We start from the raw sequence: 19546 nt of genomic DNA on the forward strand, positions 1-19546 counted from the left end.
AACCAACAGTCCAAAAAACACAGAGACTCTTCATTTACTGTCAAAAATGACAAAGAAAAGCAGCAAATCGTCACATTTAAGAGACTTGAACGAGCCACGTTTGATATTTCTGCTTTAAAAATGACTGAAACGATGAATGGGTTGTCTTAACATTGTTGACAACTAATTTCCTTTTTCTATTTGACAATGAAATATACATCTGATCCATGTTGAATTCTCCTGGAGGTGCAGTCTGTACTGGAAACATAAATACTATATTTAAATGCTTATATAAATCTAACTGTGCTTGGAACATGACCCAGAACCAAAGGTTCTCTGACTCCCACTGTGTATCGAGATGATATAAGACTGCAGGTCATTTGTAATCAGATCCAGAAGGCACAACTGTGCTATTTCCCGTGCTGGCTAGTTTCTTGTCTTTTGTTTACCGCACGCACAAGAAACTTACCCCAGTGACCAGTTTTGTGTTTGGCTTTCAAAGACTGATAACCGAACCGAGCAAACAGTTCAGTGTTTGTTTTTTGCCTGATCACCAGATGCTGCTGGACGTGTGTAGTATCGGTTTAGATTGACTTTTCTTAGTATTTGCACTGAGGGAAAATATTCCTTCAGTGGGTTTAAATGGTTATTTTTCTCGTTGAAGTGCCACAATTGAAAAATTATGGACCATGCATATGAAACATGCTTAATGCCACCTTAATATGAAAATTACCGCCTTATCTATCTTATCGTCAAACTGCAGAAATGTGTGTTGGTGGTACTGGTGAGAAGGAGAACTGATAACATGAACAATAATGAGGGAGACGCAGAGCAAAAAACAGCAAACACTTCACATGCTGATTGTCAGTGCTGCTGCATGCAGGGACTTCATCAGTTGGCTCATGGCTGCTTCCCTCTCTAGTTAAGCCTGTATCGTGCCATAGAAAAGAGGCGGTAATGATGTTATAGGCTCTCAGCAGCCTAATGGACATCTGAATGCCACTGAGCGGAACTCGGAGTATGGGGCGCCGAACATCCTGTGAGGGGCAGAAGGATGTTTACAGCACAGCACAACATCTCCGCATGGACCGACAGGGAGTGGAGAACAGGCCGAGCTCTGGCACGGCGTGAGAAGACAACAGCTGTGATGCATAGGCCGTTGGAGGGTTTTTTTTCCCAGGTATCTTTCCGCACGCTGGCCGATGTAATAGGTGATGTCAGCTCTTGTGCAAATGGTACATGACTAACCACTTCTGTGAAACCCTCGGCGGTGCTACAGATAATAGTGGACCACCCACAGTTCACGCTGCTTTGTGGTTGGATGAAGTTGACCCAAACAGACCAGTAATCAATTGTTGTGCCTCTGTAGAGGCTGTTCTCTCAGCGCTCTGCTGAAATTAGCAAAGAATATTCATGCAGGATGAGGTTTTTAATTTCGTTATTTTCAGAGTTTTTTGGGTTTCGTGGGCCGTCGTGTGTTCATTATGGATTCTGTCACATCGCTGCTAATGTCTGCCTACATCTGTGGAGTGGCTGGAGAAAAAGCTTGTTTTCTCTCTGTGGCTCAGTTTTGACCTGATAAACAACCTGAGATATTCAGATAGTCTTTGACTTCAGAGTGCTGTAGAAAATAACTGTTAATCATAGAAAAGAGAGAGCAGCAGAAGTACTCACTTCAAGAGTCTGCAAACAGCTACAGATAACTTCTTCTTCTTATCTTGTTTACTTCACCAAAAACATCTGCTAACCAATGTTTCAGTGATGACACAGTTATTCTATCCACCCAAACGCCAGAATAAAAAATGGCCATGTATGTTTCTATAAACCATGGATATGTTGAAACTTTCTTTTTGTTGCAATTTTATGTTTATCGATGTTCACAAAGCTGCTTTCTTGTTAGGTTTAGGCACAATAACAACTTGGTTAGGGAAAGATGGTGTTTTGGTTAACATGGTCAACGTACAGCGCTAACGTTTTAGTCTGGGGACTCGGCTGTATTATTTCTGATGACTTTCTAATCTTAAAAATGACAACTGACACTGGTGTGGACCACACAGTAATGTGGATTTTCTGGTGCTAGCACAAACCAGCATGACTACAGATCCCGAAAGAAAATGGAAATCCTGCTCTGGCCTCCGAAGTGAACAGAAACAGCTCAATTTTATCTTGCAAGTTGTATTTTTCTTGTTGACTTTTGATGATGTGCCTTTTTTTATTTAGAATACATCTGTGAAATATTCCCTTAGACACATTTTGCATGTTTAGACTGAATGTATCTTTCAGAGACAGATACAGTATTTTTCTCAGAAGGTCATGGAGACTAAAGTCAGAGCTAAATGTTCCTGGCTACCAGACAAAGCAAAGTTTAATATTAACAGGACAGTCATAAACATGCAGTGACAGTCAGGGTTGTCTTATCTTCAGAGCACTAACCGGATCACTCGAAGCAAGCTGGAGTCAATCCTGCCCTCAGAGCTGAAGAGGAGGTTTCTTTCTTGGGATATTGAACATTTTTCCACCCACAGCCTTCGTCCTTTTCATTCATTCATACAGCTTATAGCAGAAGAACAGATCTTCATATTGATCTCGTCATAAGCGTCGGAGCTGTCATATGTCAGGACTGCACGTCTGTCAGCTGGTTTTGGAGTTTCTGCTGCCCCCAGTGGCCAAAACTAGTTCAAAGCAGCTTTAAATTGAGTAAAAAAGTATTGTTAGATTCAAGCCGAGACATCTCATGGCCTCCTGTACCAGAACTAAACGTTTCCAGTGGACATAAATGATTATAAATGAGTTCCATACTGAGACCGGGCTGGTAGAATTGAAACCATATTCTCTGTGTATTGAATTGAAAGAGATTGATTGGAGTTACTCAAGAACATCCACTCTTCAGTCTTTGATCACTTTCATCACAAAAGCATTTCATTGTTCAAAAAAGAGCCGGGCGGATCATGCTCTTCCTTTATTGGCTTTTAAATGTCAGTTCCAATCACGATGAAGCCACTATCAGTTACATTGACTGTAAGTGATTTATTTTGTCTCCATCATAAACAGCAAGGTATTCATGGCCGAAGTGAACAAACTCATGATGGAAATTCCCATGACCGATGAGATGGGAGGAGGTCAGAGGTTTTTTTTTGTGCATCACCACCTTTAGGATGAGAAAAATGTTGCTGTACGACCACGAAAAATGAGAGGCAGCAGCCAAAAATAATGGATTAAGAAACACATCAGGACCGGCCTTAAACAGCATTCAGGCAGCTATTGCGAAAGCTCTGTAAAAAGGTCTGTTCTGTGTTTCCATATGACAAAATATATCCTCTGTATCTCTCTGCTAATGTATGAAACGCAGCCTTTGCCAAGAAACAGCTCGGGAACTTGGCAAAGTAGGTCGCCGTGTGTGCATCTGTGTGCATTTTTTGTGTGTTCGCACGCATGCATGTGTGACAGAGCAGCTGATCTTTTCCTGGCTGTTTCTAATTTGCACATCACCATAATGTTTTACAATCCCACTTTCAGTAAGCCCCTCCTCTCCCCAGTGTACTGCAGATTTAACGCCGAGCAGACTCGCCGAGGCGCGGGGCCAGTCGCCTCGGTAATAGAGCTGCAGGAAGACTCTGACTCGGTCAAATCTGAAAGTGATGTACTGACCGTCGACCCCCCGCATCGCCTGCTTTCACTCTTCTCACAGTGTGTTGCAAGACTGTTGTTTCTCATCAGTGAAAAGTGGTTTGTTTTGGCTACCGAACAATGAATATAATAAAAAATGATGCACAGGTTTCCAGGTTTTACAATCGATCGAGGATAGGCGCCGATCAGAAGGGTAGAGAGCACATTGACACAGTGTCATGACTCATTCATTGACGTTTTACAGTGTAAAGAAAACATGCTGGAAAGGCTAAATTAAAATGTGGCAATCATCCTCATGTTCTCACAAACGTATCTACCAGTCGAAAGTTGTGTGACGTCTGTTGGATCTCCCGTGACTCATGGAAGTCTGTGGAGAAATCGGCACTTGCAGCAGTTGCAACACCAACACTGACGACATGAGGTCAGGACATTATGTTAGTGGTTAGTTCAGTTAGTGAGAAATGACTTGTGTCTGTGTCACTGACGAATGGGTACGGAAGTTATATTTGCATGTACGTAACTCTGCTGTTCGCATGCAGAGTTATTCTAATTCTGGGTATTTCTAAGTGAACATGAATTATTTGCCAACTATTTTTAATAATCACTAAACCATTTCAGTCATTTTTTAAAGGAAAAATGTCAAAAGGATTTGCTGCTTTTCTTTTAGTTTATGGTGGTGAATGAAAGGTTTTTGGCTTTTGGACTGTCTGTAAGAGAAAAGAGGACATTTGAAGACGTCACTTTGGGCTCTGGGAAATTGTGATTTTCACATGTTTGTAGACTACTAAAACTTATGTAAGCGTGTTGTAGTTGTTTTAGCTAACTTCCTGTTTTTCTTCACTTGCCCTGTTTGTTAGTATGTTAGCCGTCACCGGGGGCGCTGTAATTGATAGCAAGTAGGAGTTCTCTTTCCTGATTGGATGAAATGGGCTGGGATACCAGAACATGGGTTATCGACCAAAAACTCTATAAAAGTGTTCGACACGTATTTTAATAAGAAACACTTACTGCATTTTTCACTTATTAATCATGAAACTAATCAGCATAGTGATAGATAACGAAATTATTTGCCTAAGACACGAGGGGTGTGGTCGTCTAAGAATAATGGAAATGCAAAAACTCATTTGATACCAACAGTTTTTACAGACAAAACTTCAACCACACAAACTGTATCGCAAAGTTTTAATGAGTATGCTTTATTAGTCACATAGGGTCATTGAGAGACTGTTGGCGTAACATGAGCCATTATTCCCCCGTTATCAGCTGTCCAAAGTCCAATTCTAAAACTCCGAACATTCGTCAAACTAGTCAGCAAAGCACTGATCATAAAGTCGGACAAATCAAATCAAACCACTCTTTAAACAGTCAAAAACATGCAGTGACAATCGGGGTTGTCTTATCTTAAGAGAAGCATTTCGTCTACACCAGCTAAATTCAGAGCTCGCTAGAAGTCAATTCTTCACTCTGAGCTGCTGAGGTTTCTTTGTTGGGATAGCTTTGTCTGGTAGCCAGGAACAGGGTTGTCTTATCTTAAGAGAAGCATTTCGTCCACACCAGCTTCTGTGCGAGACTAAAATTCAGAGCACTAACCGGATGACTCGAAGCAAGCTGGAGTCAGTTCTGCACTCAGAGCTGAAGAGGAGGTTTCTTTCTTGGGATACTGAACATTTTTCCACCCACAGCCTTCATCCTTTTCATTCATTCATACAGCTTAAAGCAGAAAAAACGATCTTCATATTGATCTCGTCATAAGTGTTGTTAATATTGAATGTTGATTTGTCTGGTAGCCAGGAACAGAGCTGTGGATGCAGTAATAATATTATAACATGATCATATGTCAGGGCTTCATTCAGACAGTTCATAGCAGAACAAACAGTTCTTCATATGGATCTTGTCATAAGTGTTGAGTTATTCTCATGTTCGGACACATCGCATGATGAAGACTAAACAGCACCCACCTGTAGCTAAAAAAAGAGAGATTGAGATGATACAAATACAGGTGACCTAGTTCCTTTGGGGGCATAAAAGATATTATTATACTGTATTTCACCTCTGAATGGGATGTAATCCACTCCTGATACCATGTACCGACATGTATGTCATCTTCGGTTCAGGTTCTCTCTCTCTCTCTCTCCCGTCCTTCCTGTCTCTTTATTTCACAGCTGCGATGTGTAAAAAATGCTTGTTACATAGTTTCACACTGAAAGCAATGCCGCAACGAGAATCCAGATTTGCGTCAGGTATTCTAACAATGCTAACAACCTGTTTCTGGTTACCCTTGGATGGCAGTACGATGCTCTTGGCTCGTGCTGAGGTGCACTCATGATAGAAACACCACAGTAAAAGCAGGAAATAGATCTGAGGACAAGTTGCAGAGCGCTCTGTCAGAAAGCCCCGACTATGGGTGTCGAAATGCAAACCAAAAGTTGTCCTGAAGTAGCACATATAGCGCCCGGAGAGGAAGAAATGATGAAGATGCAGCCCTGTAACTCTCTGATGGTTAACATTAGCTGTGCTCAGGTAGCTTTAGATAATTTAAGCCTGCCTGTTACACTCACCGTTTTGCAAAGCGGATTTGTACAACCTCGGGGTAACGCTTCCATCTGAATTTCATCTCATCTGTTATGCAGCAGCAGTGACATGAAATCCCAGTGGCCTGCAGCGCCGCCGCAAACACCTGTCTGGGATTCTGCTCTGATGAGATACAAACATCACCTTTAAAAAGAAAAATGAAACGTGTAACACCTCTGCTACCTGATTTAAAACTGCTGTCACATTGGAGAGTTTACGATAGAGTGCAGAGGAGATATGACGATGAAACACACGGCAGCAGTGAGAGGACGGGGGGGTTAGAAGTCAGCTGTGCTTACAAGTCTTTTGTCAGGGAACCAGAACCTTCTGGGACTGATGGGGTTTTGTTCCGGCTGCTTATTTTGTCAGCTGTGTTGGTCTTTGATCGCCGAGCCAAATTACCTTAACTCAGACTGACTCAACATATACAGTCAGTGGCTGTGTTTTATGTTTCCTGTTAAAGGCAACACGTCCTCATACCTAGAGGCCAATGACTCCCAAAATGAGCAAGAGCACCAGTAACAGGTGTCAGTGAATGAAGAGTCTTTTGGTTTTAGACAGTTGGTTGTACAAGTTTAATTTGATGACCTAGATGACATTTTATAGACGATTAATCGATCGATCTGCAGAATAATCAGTGATGGAAATAATTATCGGTTGCAGCCCTAGTTGTGTGGAGAGTCGTCTTTTTGATCCATCCTGACGTCCTCCCTGTTCAGACTTAGTCTCTCTTTATACTTCTTCACCTTTTGGATCCCAAATCTGTACTTTACTTTAGATCTGTGTTTACTACAGATCTTTAACCGATAAGGATTTGGTTACCCGGATCTTTATCCATCGTCAATTTCTTTGCTTTTCAAGAAATATGTTTTACTCTTGAATTTCTGTTGTGGTGCAGTCATGTACAGTTGGGTTGCATCCATTCGTCCTCTCCCTTTAAGAGTCTATCTGTGCTTCTTTCTGACTGTTGTAAAGAGAATTTAAGTGGCCTTCAGTGAAAATGATTTCCTGGTTCCAACTCATTTATGAGTTAATCTTGTGAGTGCAAATGACCAGTGAGGGCAGAGTATTTTTAAATCCAATGTTTTTGATCGTATGCAACTCTCAATGACAGTTAGTTAAAATGAGAGCATATTCTTGGACTCATTTACAATGACAGTGATGGCAAATACAGTAGCAACATTTCAGTTGATTAAAGCCGCTGGGAGAAAACATTTATCAACAGCGGGAGAGATAAGAAGTGCTGTGAAGTGGCGTTTATGAGCAGGTTTCATTTCACCTCGATGACAGGACTTAATTGTTCTCTTCTTCTTTCCAGATCTGCAGCTGGTCGATCATCAACCAGGTCTGACATGGCCAGAAGGAAGATGGATAGCATCGGGCGGAGCGGGGTGGTGGCACTCATACTGCTGTGTGATCTAACAAAGGTAGGACAGCCTGCACGCAATCAAAAAATAGGCAAATATTGAAAACCAAGCAACATGTTTGGAGAAATCAGATGTGTAGGGAGCCCTGGAGAGAGCATAGAGTGAAAAATCTGTAAATAAAATTATAGAAGTGTGTTTTTTGCAGAGTAATCAGTGAGGGTTGACACCCAGAAAGACTCGCCAGGCCTTACTTCTTGTTTCTGGACCAAATTGCTATTTTCCAAACTTTTGATTATTTGGCAGTTGGCGAAGTTTCATCATAAACAGTCAGAGAAAATGATCCACACATCCCATTGTGCTGCATATACACACTTATCTTGTGTGCATAAATCAACCAAAACTTGAATCTTGTATCTTGTGCGCATGCAATAGCAATTCGAATGATCAACGCAGTAAAATGTGGCCTTGATACATATTTTTTTCCCTTTATGGCCTTTCCAGGACTCCGTAGGATTTGTCTGTATTTGGTAGTACTGTAGAAACATGACCTGAGAAGCTGCACTGACACAGTTTACTGTAAATCCCAGCTGGTCACTAATCAGGTTTCCGCATACACAGTATATAATGCTCTATGATTTAGCAGCCTGAATGGTTATTTTTGCAGTAACAGAGCACACATATCTAAATGTTAGAAATAGTTTACTCTTCAGCTGTGGCTTCATTTGACCTGTTCAGACTTGTTTTTCTCAGTTTATGTTGGACAGCTTGTGAAGGATTAAAAAGCTGCTTCTGGTTGGTGTCTGCTGTATGATAAATAGAGCTGGAAATATATGGTTGGCAGTGTTTCTGCATAGATGTCATGTTTTCCATGGAGCTAATGGATTTAATGGAGTCTTTAATGGAGACTCCCTTTTGCTGGCATTCTAAGTAGGCTGTTATGACTGTCTCGCTTTAATACATCCCCATGGAGTCAGAAGACTCGGCCCAAAAATGGGTCCAGGCACCAGGTGCTTTTTCTGAAATTAATCTCAGTGTTTGCTCCAAAAATACTTCTAGGTTTTATCTTGAAAATAAATGACCTCGATCTTTAATTGCACAAAGACTGGAAACTTTTAGAAACATCTTTTAATGCCTCAGACATTGTCTCTGCTTTATTTGACTGTTCAGTCGGGTTCATGCCTCATTTGTCTTCTGCGAGAAATTGGCCAGAACCTCTTTTAGACAAATCTTTTCTAAAAGCAGAACAAAAAACCCACCTTTTTCTCTCCTTCCTTGCAGATTTTTGTGAAGGCGAGCCTGGAGGTGAACGAAACCCACTCGCAGCATGCAAACAACGGCTACCAGGACATGGGGCTCACCAGGAACAAGATCGTTACAGCACAGTTCGAGTGCTATCAGAAGATAATGAAGGACAACACCAACAACAGAGAAGGTAGCTTGAATGAGTCGATGGAAACATTTTTAAAGTTTGCTTCAAATTCACTCGAAAACACAGCAGTAGGACATGAGTTAGAGCGGATCACTTGATTGTTGTAAAACCTGAGAAAAACTACCTTCTCTGTGGTTTCAGAGCCCATGTGTAATCGCACGTGGGACGGCTGGCTGTGTTGGGACGACACAAGGTCGGGCATCGTCTCAGAGCAGCACTGCCCGGACTACTTCCAGGATTTTGATCCTTCAGGTAAGATCTGCGGCTCCAAAGGTGTATTTGCACCAAGCATGTTTTGGGGTTACCTTTAGAGTGGCACATCAATGTAATAACTGTATGATAGCATCTTTCATTGGACCCTGAACCCCACACTGCAGGCTTGTAGTGGATTATTAGTTCGACATGGGAATAAACCGATCTTCACGTGTAAAATTGGTGAAGTGCCCCTTCGAAATTGACATGGCAACAAGCTCTTTGTGTTTATGGCTGTCTATTCATTTGTTTCCATGTGTGCAGTTGTGTTTCTGCATGAATTCACGCAAGCAGTAAATTAGTTTTAAGTGCTGGAAGATTCGGAGCCAAAGCTCGAGTGCTGCACATCCTTCAACAGGATATGCAGACGAATAATTAGATTCAGTCCCTCTAATCACTGCTCTCAATCGTTTCATGTGGATTAATGTGTTTGTTTGTTCGAGCTTCAGAACATTATTTTAACTTGGGGGACAACTATTGAATTTCTTATTCTTCAGCAGTCTGTCTGCCAGAAGGAAACCTGAGCACCCTTTCATGTGTTACTTGTTCAGCCCCTTTGTATTTATTATATGAAGGTAAAAAAAAAAAAAAAAACCAAGAGACATCTTCTGAGACTCTACAGGATTTAAATAATTTTAAATGATATCCATGTGTCACGTTTTACCCGCAGAGATGGTTACAAAGATCTGCACCGACACTGGTCACTGGTTCCTGCATCCGGAGAGCAACCGGACATGGACCAACTACACCCTCTGCAACGAACGCACCAAGGAAGGCAGAGTGGTACGTCGCTTTATGTAAATGGCATTGAATGCACATAGATTATTAAGTAGTGAGTCATGGTTAGCACCGACCTTTTAATAACCCTCTGGGCAGTTACTATACATCTGCAGTGATGAGGATAGTAACATGTCACTAATGTGCATTACATGCATCATTTTGTGGAGGCAGTACAGTTATTTATTATACATACAGTATATTTAACTAAGAAACTCAGTTATACACAGATTTCATGCCCATCTTGGCTGAAATGGGCTACAAATGTGCATATGTAAAACTTAAAATACTCGTTGACATGATTTTAATGTCATTCTTTCATAAAATAGGGCGTTATTTGATATGTTCCTCTTCAAGAGCATTTTTAGATTGTCTGGCAGCATGAGCTGGTCGTTACGAGGTCGAGAGGATCTCATCTGTGTCTTGTTTTTTCCTTCCAGACTGCGATGAATCTGTTTTATTTGGCCCTCATCGGACACGGGCTGTCACTGACCTCCCTCTTCATCTCCCTTGGGATTTTCTTCCACTTCAAGTGAGTCAACTGACCTCATCATAACATGCTTGATAGACAGATAGTTCTTTTTCTTCTTTGCACCGGTAAACATCATGTTGATGTAATGTCGCCTTTTCCTTGCAGGAGTTTAAGCTGCCAAAGGATCACCCTCCACAAAAACCTCTTCTTTTCTTTTGTTCTGAACTCCGTGATCACCATCATTTGGCTGACAGCCGTGGCAAACAACCAGGAGCTGGTGCAGAGGAATCCAGTGAGCTCATCTAGATTCATTAATATGAATTTTTACATTTCTTTTGTAATCATAGCTTCTACTTAATCATACATTGGGGTTAGATATGCTGTAAAAGCTGCACAAGGGCATTAATTTTCATTTCTGTAATCGCTAAAATGAAATCACGATTTTCTCATAACTGTGAAAGTACTGCACAGGGAAATAACAGAGGCAGAGTAAACCGTGATGTAACAGTCACCATCCAAGTGTGTCATTATGTTTGTGTGTGTGTGTGTTTCTCAGACGAGCTGTAAAGTGTCCCAGTTCATCCATCTGTACCTGTTTGGATGCAATTACTTCTGGATGCTGTGTGAAGGGATCTACCTGCACACTCTCATCGTGGTGGCCGTGTTCGCTGAGAAGCAGCACCTGATGTGGTACTACCTTTTGGGCTGGGGTAAGTCAGGATACTGTGTTGAAGTCGATGTTGTTTAGGTTAGTTTGACTTAATCTCTAAATTCTGGTTTATTAAAACAGAGAAAATAATGTTTGGTATACCTCCTTACGGCTGAATATTTAGATTAATACAGCTTGAGACGGTTTTTATGTTAATTTGGCCATCATCAAGGTTCAGCAGTGCTCATTTGGAAATGAAAGGTGACATTATTACCCAAGCTGCCCGTCATAAACATCGCACAAGTGTAAACACATTCCCTGGGTGCTGTTACTGTCGTTTGGGGTCCATTCACTTGTGAGTTCACCTCAGTTTCAGTAATCATGTAAACTTTTGGTTCGAACCGACTGTCAGAATTCTTACACAGAGATAAACAAAACTACATCGTCTGCATAAAAATGTTATCAATCTGACCTGCCGGACACAAAATGTCTCCTACTTCACTGTAAAGTCCATTGTCAGTGTTTCAACATTACACTTCCAAACAATTTGTGATGTCACCAATCATGTCCGTAGGCCACGCCCCTTAAAATCAGATTTTCAATGAGCACGTAAGAAATGTTTTACACTTTAACACTGGATGTTGAAGCTCAAACACTCAACTGTAGGAGGGTGACTGGAGGGGGGCTTTAAACTGCAACTGTAATTATCATAAATTCTGTTTGTTTGTTTGTGTTTGTTTGTTTGTTTGCAGGCTTTCCTCTCATTCCTGCTTGCATACATGCTGTCGCTCGAAGTTACTACTACAACGACAAGTAAGCATTCAAGTGCTCGATCTGTTAGAGTCAATATTACAGCTTATGGTGATTTAAATTAAGTTTATTAAATGACAGTCAAACAATAATAAGATATTCTGTTCTTGTTACTTCAGCTACTGTTGTGTTAACTTACAGTAACTGTCGTCCCCTTTTCTCTGCTGCAGCTGTTGGATTAGCTCCAAAACATCACTACTCTACATCATCCACGGTCCCATCTGTGCTGCGCTATTGGTAAGAAGTTTCAGCCTATTCCCAACACCGATCAATTACAGCAAAGTAAATCATAGTCATGTCTATTTACTGAGCTGATCTGTTCCATATTTCTCTTGGTTGACTGGTTTTATTGTGCAATGATGGGAAGAAAAAAAAAAAAAATCTGCTTTTGCCTTCTTCTGAGTCGACTCCGTAGGGGGCCTGAAAGCAGGACACAGTTTGATAGCACGCATAATTGTGTTTATCTTGTGAAATCAATGCATCTGCCCCTCTGACGATCCACCCACTGGTCCACAGGAACATGTTGCATTCTAGGAATTCACCTAATCAGCACAGCCGGGCACGCTTCAGAGAAAACTGGTCCCTTAAGGCTCTCGCAGGACTAAATGTTCAGCACTTAAACACAAGCTTCTGCAGTGATTTGTTCAGGTTTCAGTGCCGAGGAAACGTCTCGGTTTTGTTTCCTCATAATGGATTTTTTTTGTTTAAACTTTCGTCACACTGGACAGTTTAGATGTTTAATTATGTGAGAAATTGCTTTTTTTTGTTTCATGTCAGAATATTAGGAGTTTGTGTCAGGTGTTTTTGGCTTTAACTGTCTGCTTGAGGTGTTTTTCAGTTGTAAGTAGCTTCACTGGCACATATTAAAGGTCCCATATTGTAGAAAGTGGGATTTTCATGTCTTTGTTGATTATAAAGCAGGTCTAGCTGCCTTTTGAATACTGTTAAAGTACCCAAAAACTCAATCCACACATAAATGCACCCAGCCTGTATTCAGAAACTGCCTTTAAATGAGCCGTCAGGACGTCTGAAAGGTTGTGATGTCACAACTATACAGTCACCACCTTCAGCCACGCCTCCAGCTTGGCCGTGATTGCACAACGGCGGCAGAGCTGAGGCAGAAACATGTTGGGTGCTGCCTGCTCAGGCCTGTGAGAGCCGGCCAGTCAGAGCAGACTGGGTGTTTCAGGAGGGGGGGGGCGCTTAAAGGTGCAGTATGTAAGAATTAGCAATGTGCGTTATTGTGCCGATTTACTTATGTCCTCTTGCTGTCCCTTCTAGGTCAATTTGTTCTTCCTCCTGAACATCGTGCGAGTGCTCATCACCAAGCTGAAGGTGACCCATCAGGCGGAGTCGAGTCTCTACATGAAAGCCGTGAGAGCCACCCTCATCCTGGTGCCTCTTCTGGGAATTCAGTACGTCCTGCTTCCCTACAAGCCGGAGGGACGGGTCTCCTCTGAAATATACGACTACATCATGCACATACTGATGCATTACCAGGTCGGTGTGATGGTTTGAGTTGCATCGTATATTTTATGAGATGTGACAGGTGTTTGAGTTGTGGCTGAGTGATTGTTTCCAACTTCCTGGAACATTTCCATTAAAAACACATAAACAGCTGTACATTATGTCATGCCCAGAGTATATTTTTAGTCTGGTATTCAGTTTACTGTCTGTTGCATGCGCTGCAGTGTCCATGCGCAGTCCGGTTGTCATTTATTATGAATCTAGATGATGTGCTTGTGGCTCTCTCCTCCGATGCCAGAGACATTAGATTTACTAAAAATGAACTCTTGCCGGGATTTAAACCTCATTATTTCCCCGGCTTTCAGTAAAAGCCAACCATTCCCATTAGCCTCTTGACTTTGTTTATGCTGTAGTGCAGGGAGGAGCAGCAGGAAGGAAGACATACGTTATCTGAGCTAGAAAGGGCTGAAATCAGTTGGACGTTAGAGAGGTGTTATCTGATCCTCCTGAACTGTCGCAGCATGGGCAGCGTAGGGAAAAAGCTCACAAAAATGTGCTCGCAGCGCCTTGGACCTTAAAATATCACCTACAAATACTCATTGTTGTTGGTTAAGATCAATTATTTAGGTGTGTATGATCTCCCTCTCATATTTTCCTTTTTTTTTTAAATTTCAGGGTCTGCTGGTGGCCACCATCTTCTGCTTTTTCAATGGAGAAGTAAGATGGGGTTATGCCCTTTCACTTTGTTTTTTGTTGCATGTGCACAGACACACACTCAACACTTCCCCTGTGTGATCGGGAGAACTGTGGGAACGCCTTGACAGGTTCAGTCCTCCAGGGATCTGCAGGGGATTAAACATTATTTACTGTCAACAACAAGCCACGGCCTTTAAACCGATTGGCATAAATTATGCAGGTGATTGATCTGCATACAAAATAGCTTGTTGTTGCCTGAAGTGAATGTGTTACAGGAGCCACTGGAAACCTTCTCTCCATGCTATAAAGAAGGGTTAATGCATGATGGAGCTGTACTGCTATCTGATGTTATTAGATTCAGGTTTGTATAAAACCTCTTTTTATAATCCTGAGCTCATTATACGCTCAAAGAAACAGACTTTGTGAGGCCTATACATAGAAACGTAGGCACATATAATGTGCTGTACTGTATGTGCTGTATAAAGGTCTTTGATCAAAACATGGTTGTCAGAATGAGCTTCAGAGAGAAATACTGAAGACATGTGTTCAAACCTGCTGGACGAGAAGAGTCCAAAAGCTTCAAATGTGTATCCATATATACACAGAATGTAAATATTTGTTAGTAGGAGAAAAGTGTCACAGTGAGGTAGGCAGGTTTAGTAGCCAACAAACTTGTAGATTTCTATACAACACATTAATTCCTGAGTTTTAGACGTGCTGGTATTTAGTTTTTTATTTTTTTACTCTGGACAGGCAGTTTGCTAATGACCTTCCCCTGCTTCCAGTCTTCATGCTAAGCTACGCTAATGGATCATCTTTAAGCATGGACACAAGATTATTATGGCATTCACGTGTGAAAATACCAATCTTTCAAGAAAAGTTTGTGTCATGGGAGCTATTAGCCTAGCTTAGCATAAAGACTAGAAGGAGGAGAGAAACAGCCAGCCTGGCTCTCTCCAAGGTAAAAAAAAAAAATCCACCTCGCTTTTGTTTGAAGAAGAAGAAGCCGAATGAGTTGACAACACAACTCCCTCTAAAATCTCAAACAGTTCTTCTGTTTGCGTGCAGATTAACTGAACGAGATAGAGCTTGTTAGTCAGCTTCAAGGTGTTTGTAGGCATTTTTAAGCAGCTGGTTCAAGTCTTTATGCTAAGCTAGGCTAATCACATCCTGGGTGTAGTTCAGTGCCTAACACACAGACATGAAACTGATATTGATCTTTTTATTCAAGTTGATGAACTTGTACCTTAAATGCATGAAGTGAAGTTCTATCTCAAATCTCAATAAAAGAACATGAACTTTAAAATGTGATATGTGGTTTCTCTGCTCAGGTCCAAGCAGTTCTGAGGAGGCACTGGAACCAGTATCACATCCAGTTTGGCAGCAGCGTAAACCACTCGGACGCCCTGCGCTCGGCCTCCTACACGGCGTCCTCCATCACCGAGGTGCAGGGCTGCTACAGCATCGACAGCCACACAGAACACATGAACGGCAAAGGCTGCCACGACGCAGACGCCTCCATCTTAAAGTCAGACAGCCCCTTCGCCTGACACCAACACGCTCCACAAGCCGTGCTCGCCCCATCCCCCCTCTTATAAACTACAGCATGTTTGGAGCTCCATGGGAGAAACTCTCTTCCTGTAGATACAATGTCGGAAGGAATGAGCGGGGAAAAGGATTTTATACCCAGGCTTTCACCCACATGAAGGATATTGTCTGTCACATGGACTGAGGCCCCTTTAACAGTACTGTACGGTGAGCTCGACACAACTACTCCTGCGCTGTTTTTTGTCTACAATTTGCAACTGAACTGCTTCCACCTGGACAAAGACGCATTCTGATAATCACACCATAGTTGCGATCTCTCTGCCTGACAAATTTTTTGTCTTTAAATGGATGAATATTAACTCCTTGACTGTCCTTTTTTCGGGGTCATGTTGTGCACAAAAAGCCTTTGGTTACACTGTAAAAATTATTTTGACATGGTTAGTGCCAAACCGAGAAATCCTTGCCTGCCTCATTTATTTTTTTAATATTCAGTACAGAAATCAGAACGAAGATAGGATGTCTAACAGGTGCATAATAATATATTAAAGCTATATTATCTCTTTCACATGTTAAACTTAATTTATCTGAACATATTCTTGTTTATGAAATGAAATAAATACCATACAGTATTTATTAAACTTGACATGCTACATTTTTTGTCAAATTTAGTCATTTAAATACCAATAAGACTTGTTGCCAGCTTCACATAAAAATTTCTATGTATTTGTTTGTTTCTATGTGTGAGGATGATTTACAGATCACACCGTTAGCTTGCGGGCTTCGTTTTAAGGAGGTTTCATCATGCTAATGTTTGGAGCGTGTTAAAGTGGTCCTTACTGCATCCTTTAAACCACACGGTTGGCTGTAATGTAACTTTGTTAACACAATATCATCATCACCGTGAAGCTGTCGTGAATTTACATGTACTCCGATATCTTCTCATCGCACTCGAATGTAACAGTGAAGTGTGAAGACCTGGCTCTGAGCATATATACATCACATTCCCATACACTGCTGTCTTCAGCCTTACTCTTCTCAAATTACGCAGATTTAGCCGATACATAAGCATTTCCAGGTGTTCAGACTGAAAACAGCGCTGTGTTAAAGAAATGCACGGGGCTCCGTTGGTGTGGTTAGAAAATGAGATACGAGGCCAGTTTGAGTGAAACATTCATGACTTTTGAAAAAGATTGGTTTGGATTTTGTAAGTCCGAATAAATACACTACTCACATGTGATTGGAAGAGTTATAGCTGGCTGTAACAATGTCTTCTGTTCATGCTGGCCATTAATCAATCCTTTTGTAGTGCAAGACTACGAGTTCAGACGAGTTAAATGTAAATATATTCAGCCAAATCAAGTGAGTATCTTCATGCTAGCTCGTTGCGTGTAGGCTTTTTTACAAAAGGGATACAGTTCCTGTGGACTGAACTTCATATATCATTCACGTTTGTTTATGGCTACTTGTGCAGTAAAAAAAAATAAAACTGTTAAGTTGCACACAGGTGTATGAGATGCTGCTGGGAAGTAGCAGGGCCCTGTTCCTTATAAATAAATGATGTGGTATCATATTGGTGCATAGACTTGTGTACTTGCTGTTAGCGATTCCATAATTTTAGGCAGCACCTGAGGCATTTCCCACACTGGCAATGGCATTCGAACAACCCTGAATACTACAGACTTGACTTAAGAGGATGCCGACCTTATTTGGTTAATTCACGTAGCTAAAGGCTTATTAGCTTTGGCTGAAGATGTGAACAGGAATTTTGGTTCCCATCATGTACTGTTGAGCTACAAAAGGATTGTTACACAGCTAGTTTGGAGAGCAAGAACAATTATAGCGACCAATAACTTTGTCAGTGTATATTAAACCAACGAAGGTATCAGCCAATCAGACTTTGTTAAGGAGGAGTGTATACTTGTATTTGATAAGTTAGCGCAGGGTATTTCCAGATGATGCTGGATTGCATTGCGTCCAGTTGAGCCAGGTTTAACAATCCTGCGTTTTTGTGTTTTGCTGGAGCCCGCTGCAACAAAAGCAATGACCTCACTATAAATGAGGGAGCTGCACTTTCTCTTACACAGTGCTAATGTCAGTGTGAACACAGCCTTATTCATGTGATTATATTGTCATGTCTCACAAGAAGCTGTGCAAAAAAAAAATACTGCAAAAAAACACAAAAACAGTGTGAAGCATTTATTCATTCAATCATTATTCATCAGCCCAAACCCCAAACTTTTATTTACTTTTTCCTTCTATTTTGAACATTTCAACACATTGTCCACAATGCTGGGAACATGAGTCACTATTAGCAGATGTAAATATTTTTGTAAATTTCTGAAAGTGGATAAATTGAATGTGTGAGCGCGAGCGTGTGCGTGTGCATGATTTATATATACAGTATTTATGAGTACATTATACTCTGAAGCATTCAACCATGAATGAACCGTCTTATGTGACAGGGTGTGGGACGTTGATAAAGAAGTTGTTTGTTCTACTTCTGTGTTTTAAAAAGGGAGGGGTGGGAAACGGAGCCAGTTACGAACTGGGGGCTGCTGTGTCCGTCAGCCCGTATGATTTGCCATCACCTTTAAATTCTGTAACCTTTCTATGTTGCTGGTGTTTGAAAGTGAGGAGAGAAAAGTTCCTTCTGTGTGAGTTATCCATGCCATATTAGCAGAACAGACATAGACATGTTTCCTGACACCGATCGGTGTATTTCTGATGTGTGAAGGCTCACATTCAACCTTCCAAAGGGCATGTTTTCTTACTATTTAATGAAGAGTATTGAAAACAAAAACACATTTTCTAAATGTTTGTTCTTTTTTTAAAATTGAAGCTGTGACTCAAGTATGGAGGTGTACGGAAGAGGATTAGGGCCACTGTGCTGAAACTTCTGAGATAAAAGTCAGAGTTACGGCGGGAAAAAAAGACAGAATTATAGCGGGAAAAAGGCAGAATTACGGCGGGAGAAAAAGCAGAATTACGGCGGGAAAAAGGCAGAATTACGGCGGGAGAAAAGGCAGAATTCTAGAAAAAAGTCAGAATTTGAAGTATAAAATCAGAATTCTAAGAATAAAATGTCAGAATTCAGAATATTTATGCATAGTGGCCCTTATCCTCTTCTGTATCACCTTCCAACAAAAGTGTCAGTTAATTTAATACCAATTAACATTGCTTGCTATTTATTTTTTATGATAATTTTGGATCGTCTCAATTTTCTCATCAGTCTTTAAATGCAACTGTGGTGACTTCAAGTGCTCGATTCTACCCGAACAGAAAAAGCGACATATTATTAAAAACATATGATTTTTGTGAAAGAGTTCTGTCGGCTGCCAGTGACTGAGGTACAGGAACATTCTCACAGTAATCAAAGCAACAGTTACCGTGTGAAATCAGGCTTTGTTGTCACACTTCCACTTTGTGCTTCATGTCAGATCTGCAGGACAGTTTCTCCATTTTATCGTAAACTCTCTTCAGCCCACGTCTATGACTGTCACCGTGCAGATTTACAGCAAGTGAGCGATGTGCGATGGCAGCATTATGAAGCAAACAAAGTCATTTACCGTGTGATGCGTCATAATCATTTATGAAGCTACAGTAACTGTGGAAAAGCCTTTTTGTCAAAATGTAGTAACTCCTGTGTATCATTTAAGTTGTGTATTTATGTGTGAAATGTTCTCATGACTCCAAAAAAGGTTTGTGAAGTCCCCAGTGACATGTTGTAAAGTATGACAAAAAAGCATTATGGACAATGTCTGTAGTTTTTGTTAATACTGTACTGTATTTAACTTTGGTAGTCTTGACACATTGACTCCACACTGCTGTTTGAATGTAACTGGTTGTGTTTTATTCTCTGGATGTGAAAAACATATATACAGTATATATTTACGTACAATGTC

The 19546-nt window shown here is 41.1% G+C and overlaps 1 protein-coding gene across 2 annotated transcripts in view; it reads left to right on the forward strand.

Annotated features, from left to right (window-relative positions):
* The window catches only part of calcrla (calcitonin receptor-like a), a 31182-nt gene extending 11636 nt beyond the window's left edge, over nucleotides 1-19546 (forward strand). For both annotated transcript variants that reach the window (XM_084362996.1, XM_084362995.1), the window contains exons 2-13: nucleotides 7496-7604; nucleotides 8823-8976; nucleotides 9115-9225; nucleotides 9896-10008; nucleotides 10443-10534; nucleotides 10640-10766; nucleotides 11031-11184; nucleotides 11876-11936; nucleotides 12104-12170; nucleotides 13215-13433; nucleotides 14076-14117; nucleotides 15428-19546. In XM_084362996.1, coding sequence (XP_084219122.1) covers nucleotides 7530-7604; nucleotides 8823-8976; nucleotides 9115-9225; nucleotides 9896-10008; nucleotides 10443-10534; nucleotides 10640-10766; nucleotides 11031-11184; nucleotides 11876-11936; nucleotides 12104-12170; nucleotides 13215-13433; nucleotides 14076-14117; nucleotides 15428-15646 — 1434 coding nt within the window. In that variant the 5' untranslated portion in view covers nucleotides 7496-7529 and the 3' untranslated portion in view covers nucleotides 15647-19546. The remainder of the gene's footprint in view (nucleotides 1-7495; nucleotides 7605-8822; nucleotides 8977-9114; nucleotides 9226-9895; nucleotides 10009-10442; nucleotides 10535-10639; nucleotides 10767-11030; nucleotides 11185-11875; nucleotides 11937-12103; nucleotides 12171-13214; nucleotides 13434-14075; nucleotides 14118-15427) is intronic.

The sequence above is a fragment of the Pagrus pagrus genome, assembly GCF_965226575.1.
Source record: "Pagrus pagrus genome assembly, chromosome: 9".
In the NCBI taxonomy this organism is placed as follows: domain Eukaryota; kingdom Metazoa; phylum Chordata; class Actinopteri; order Spariformes; family Sparidae; genus Pagrus; species Pagrus pagrus.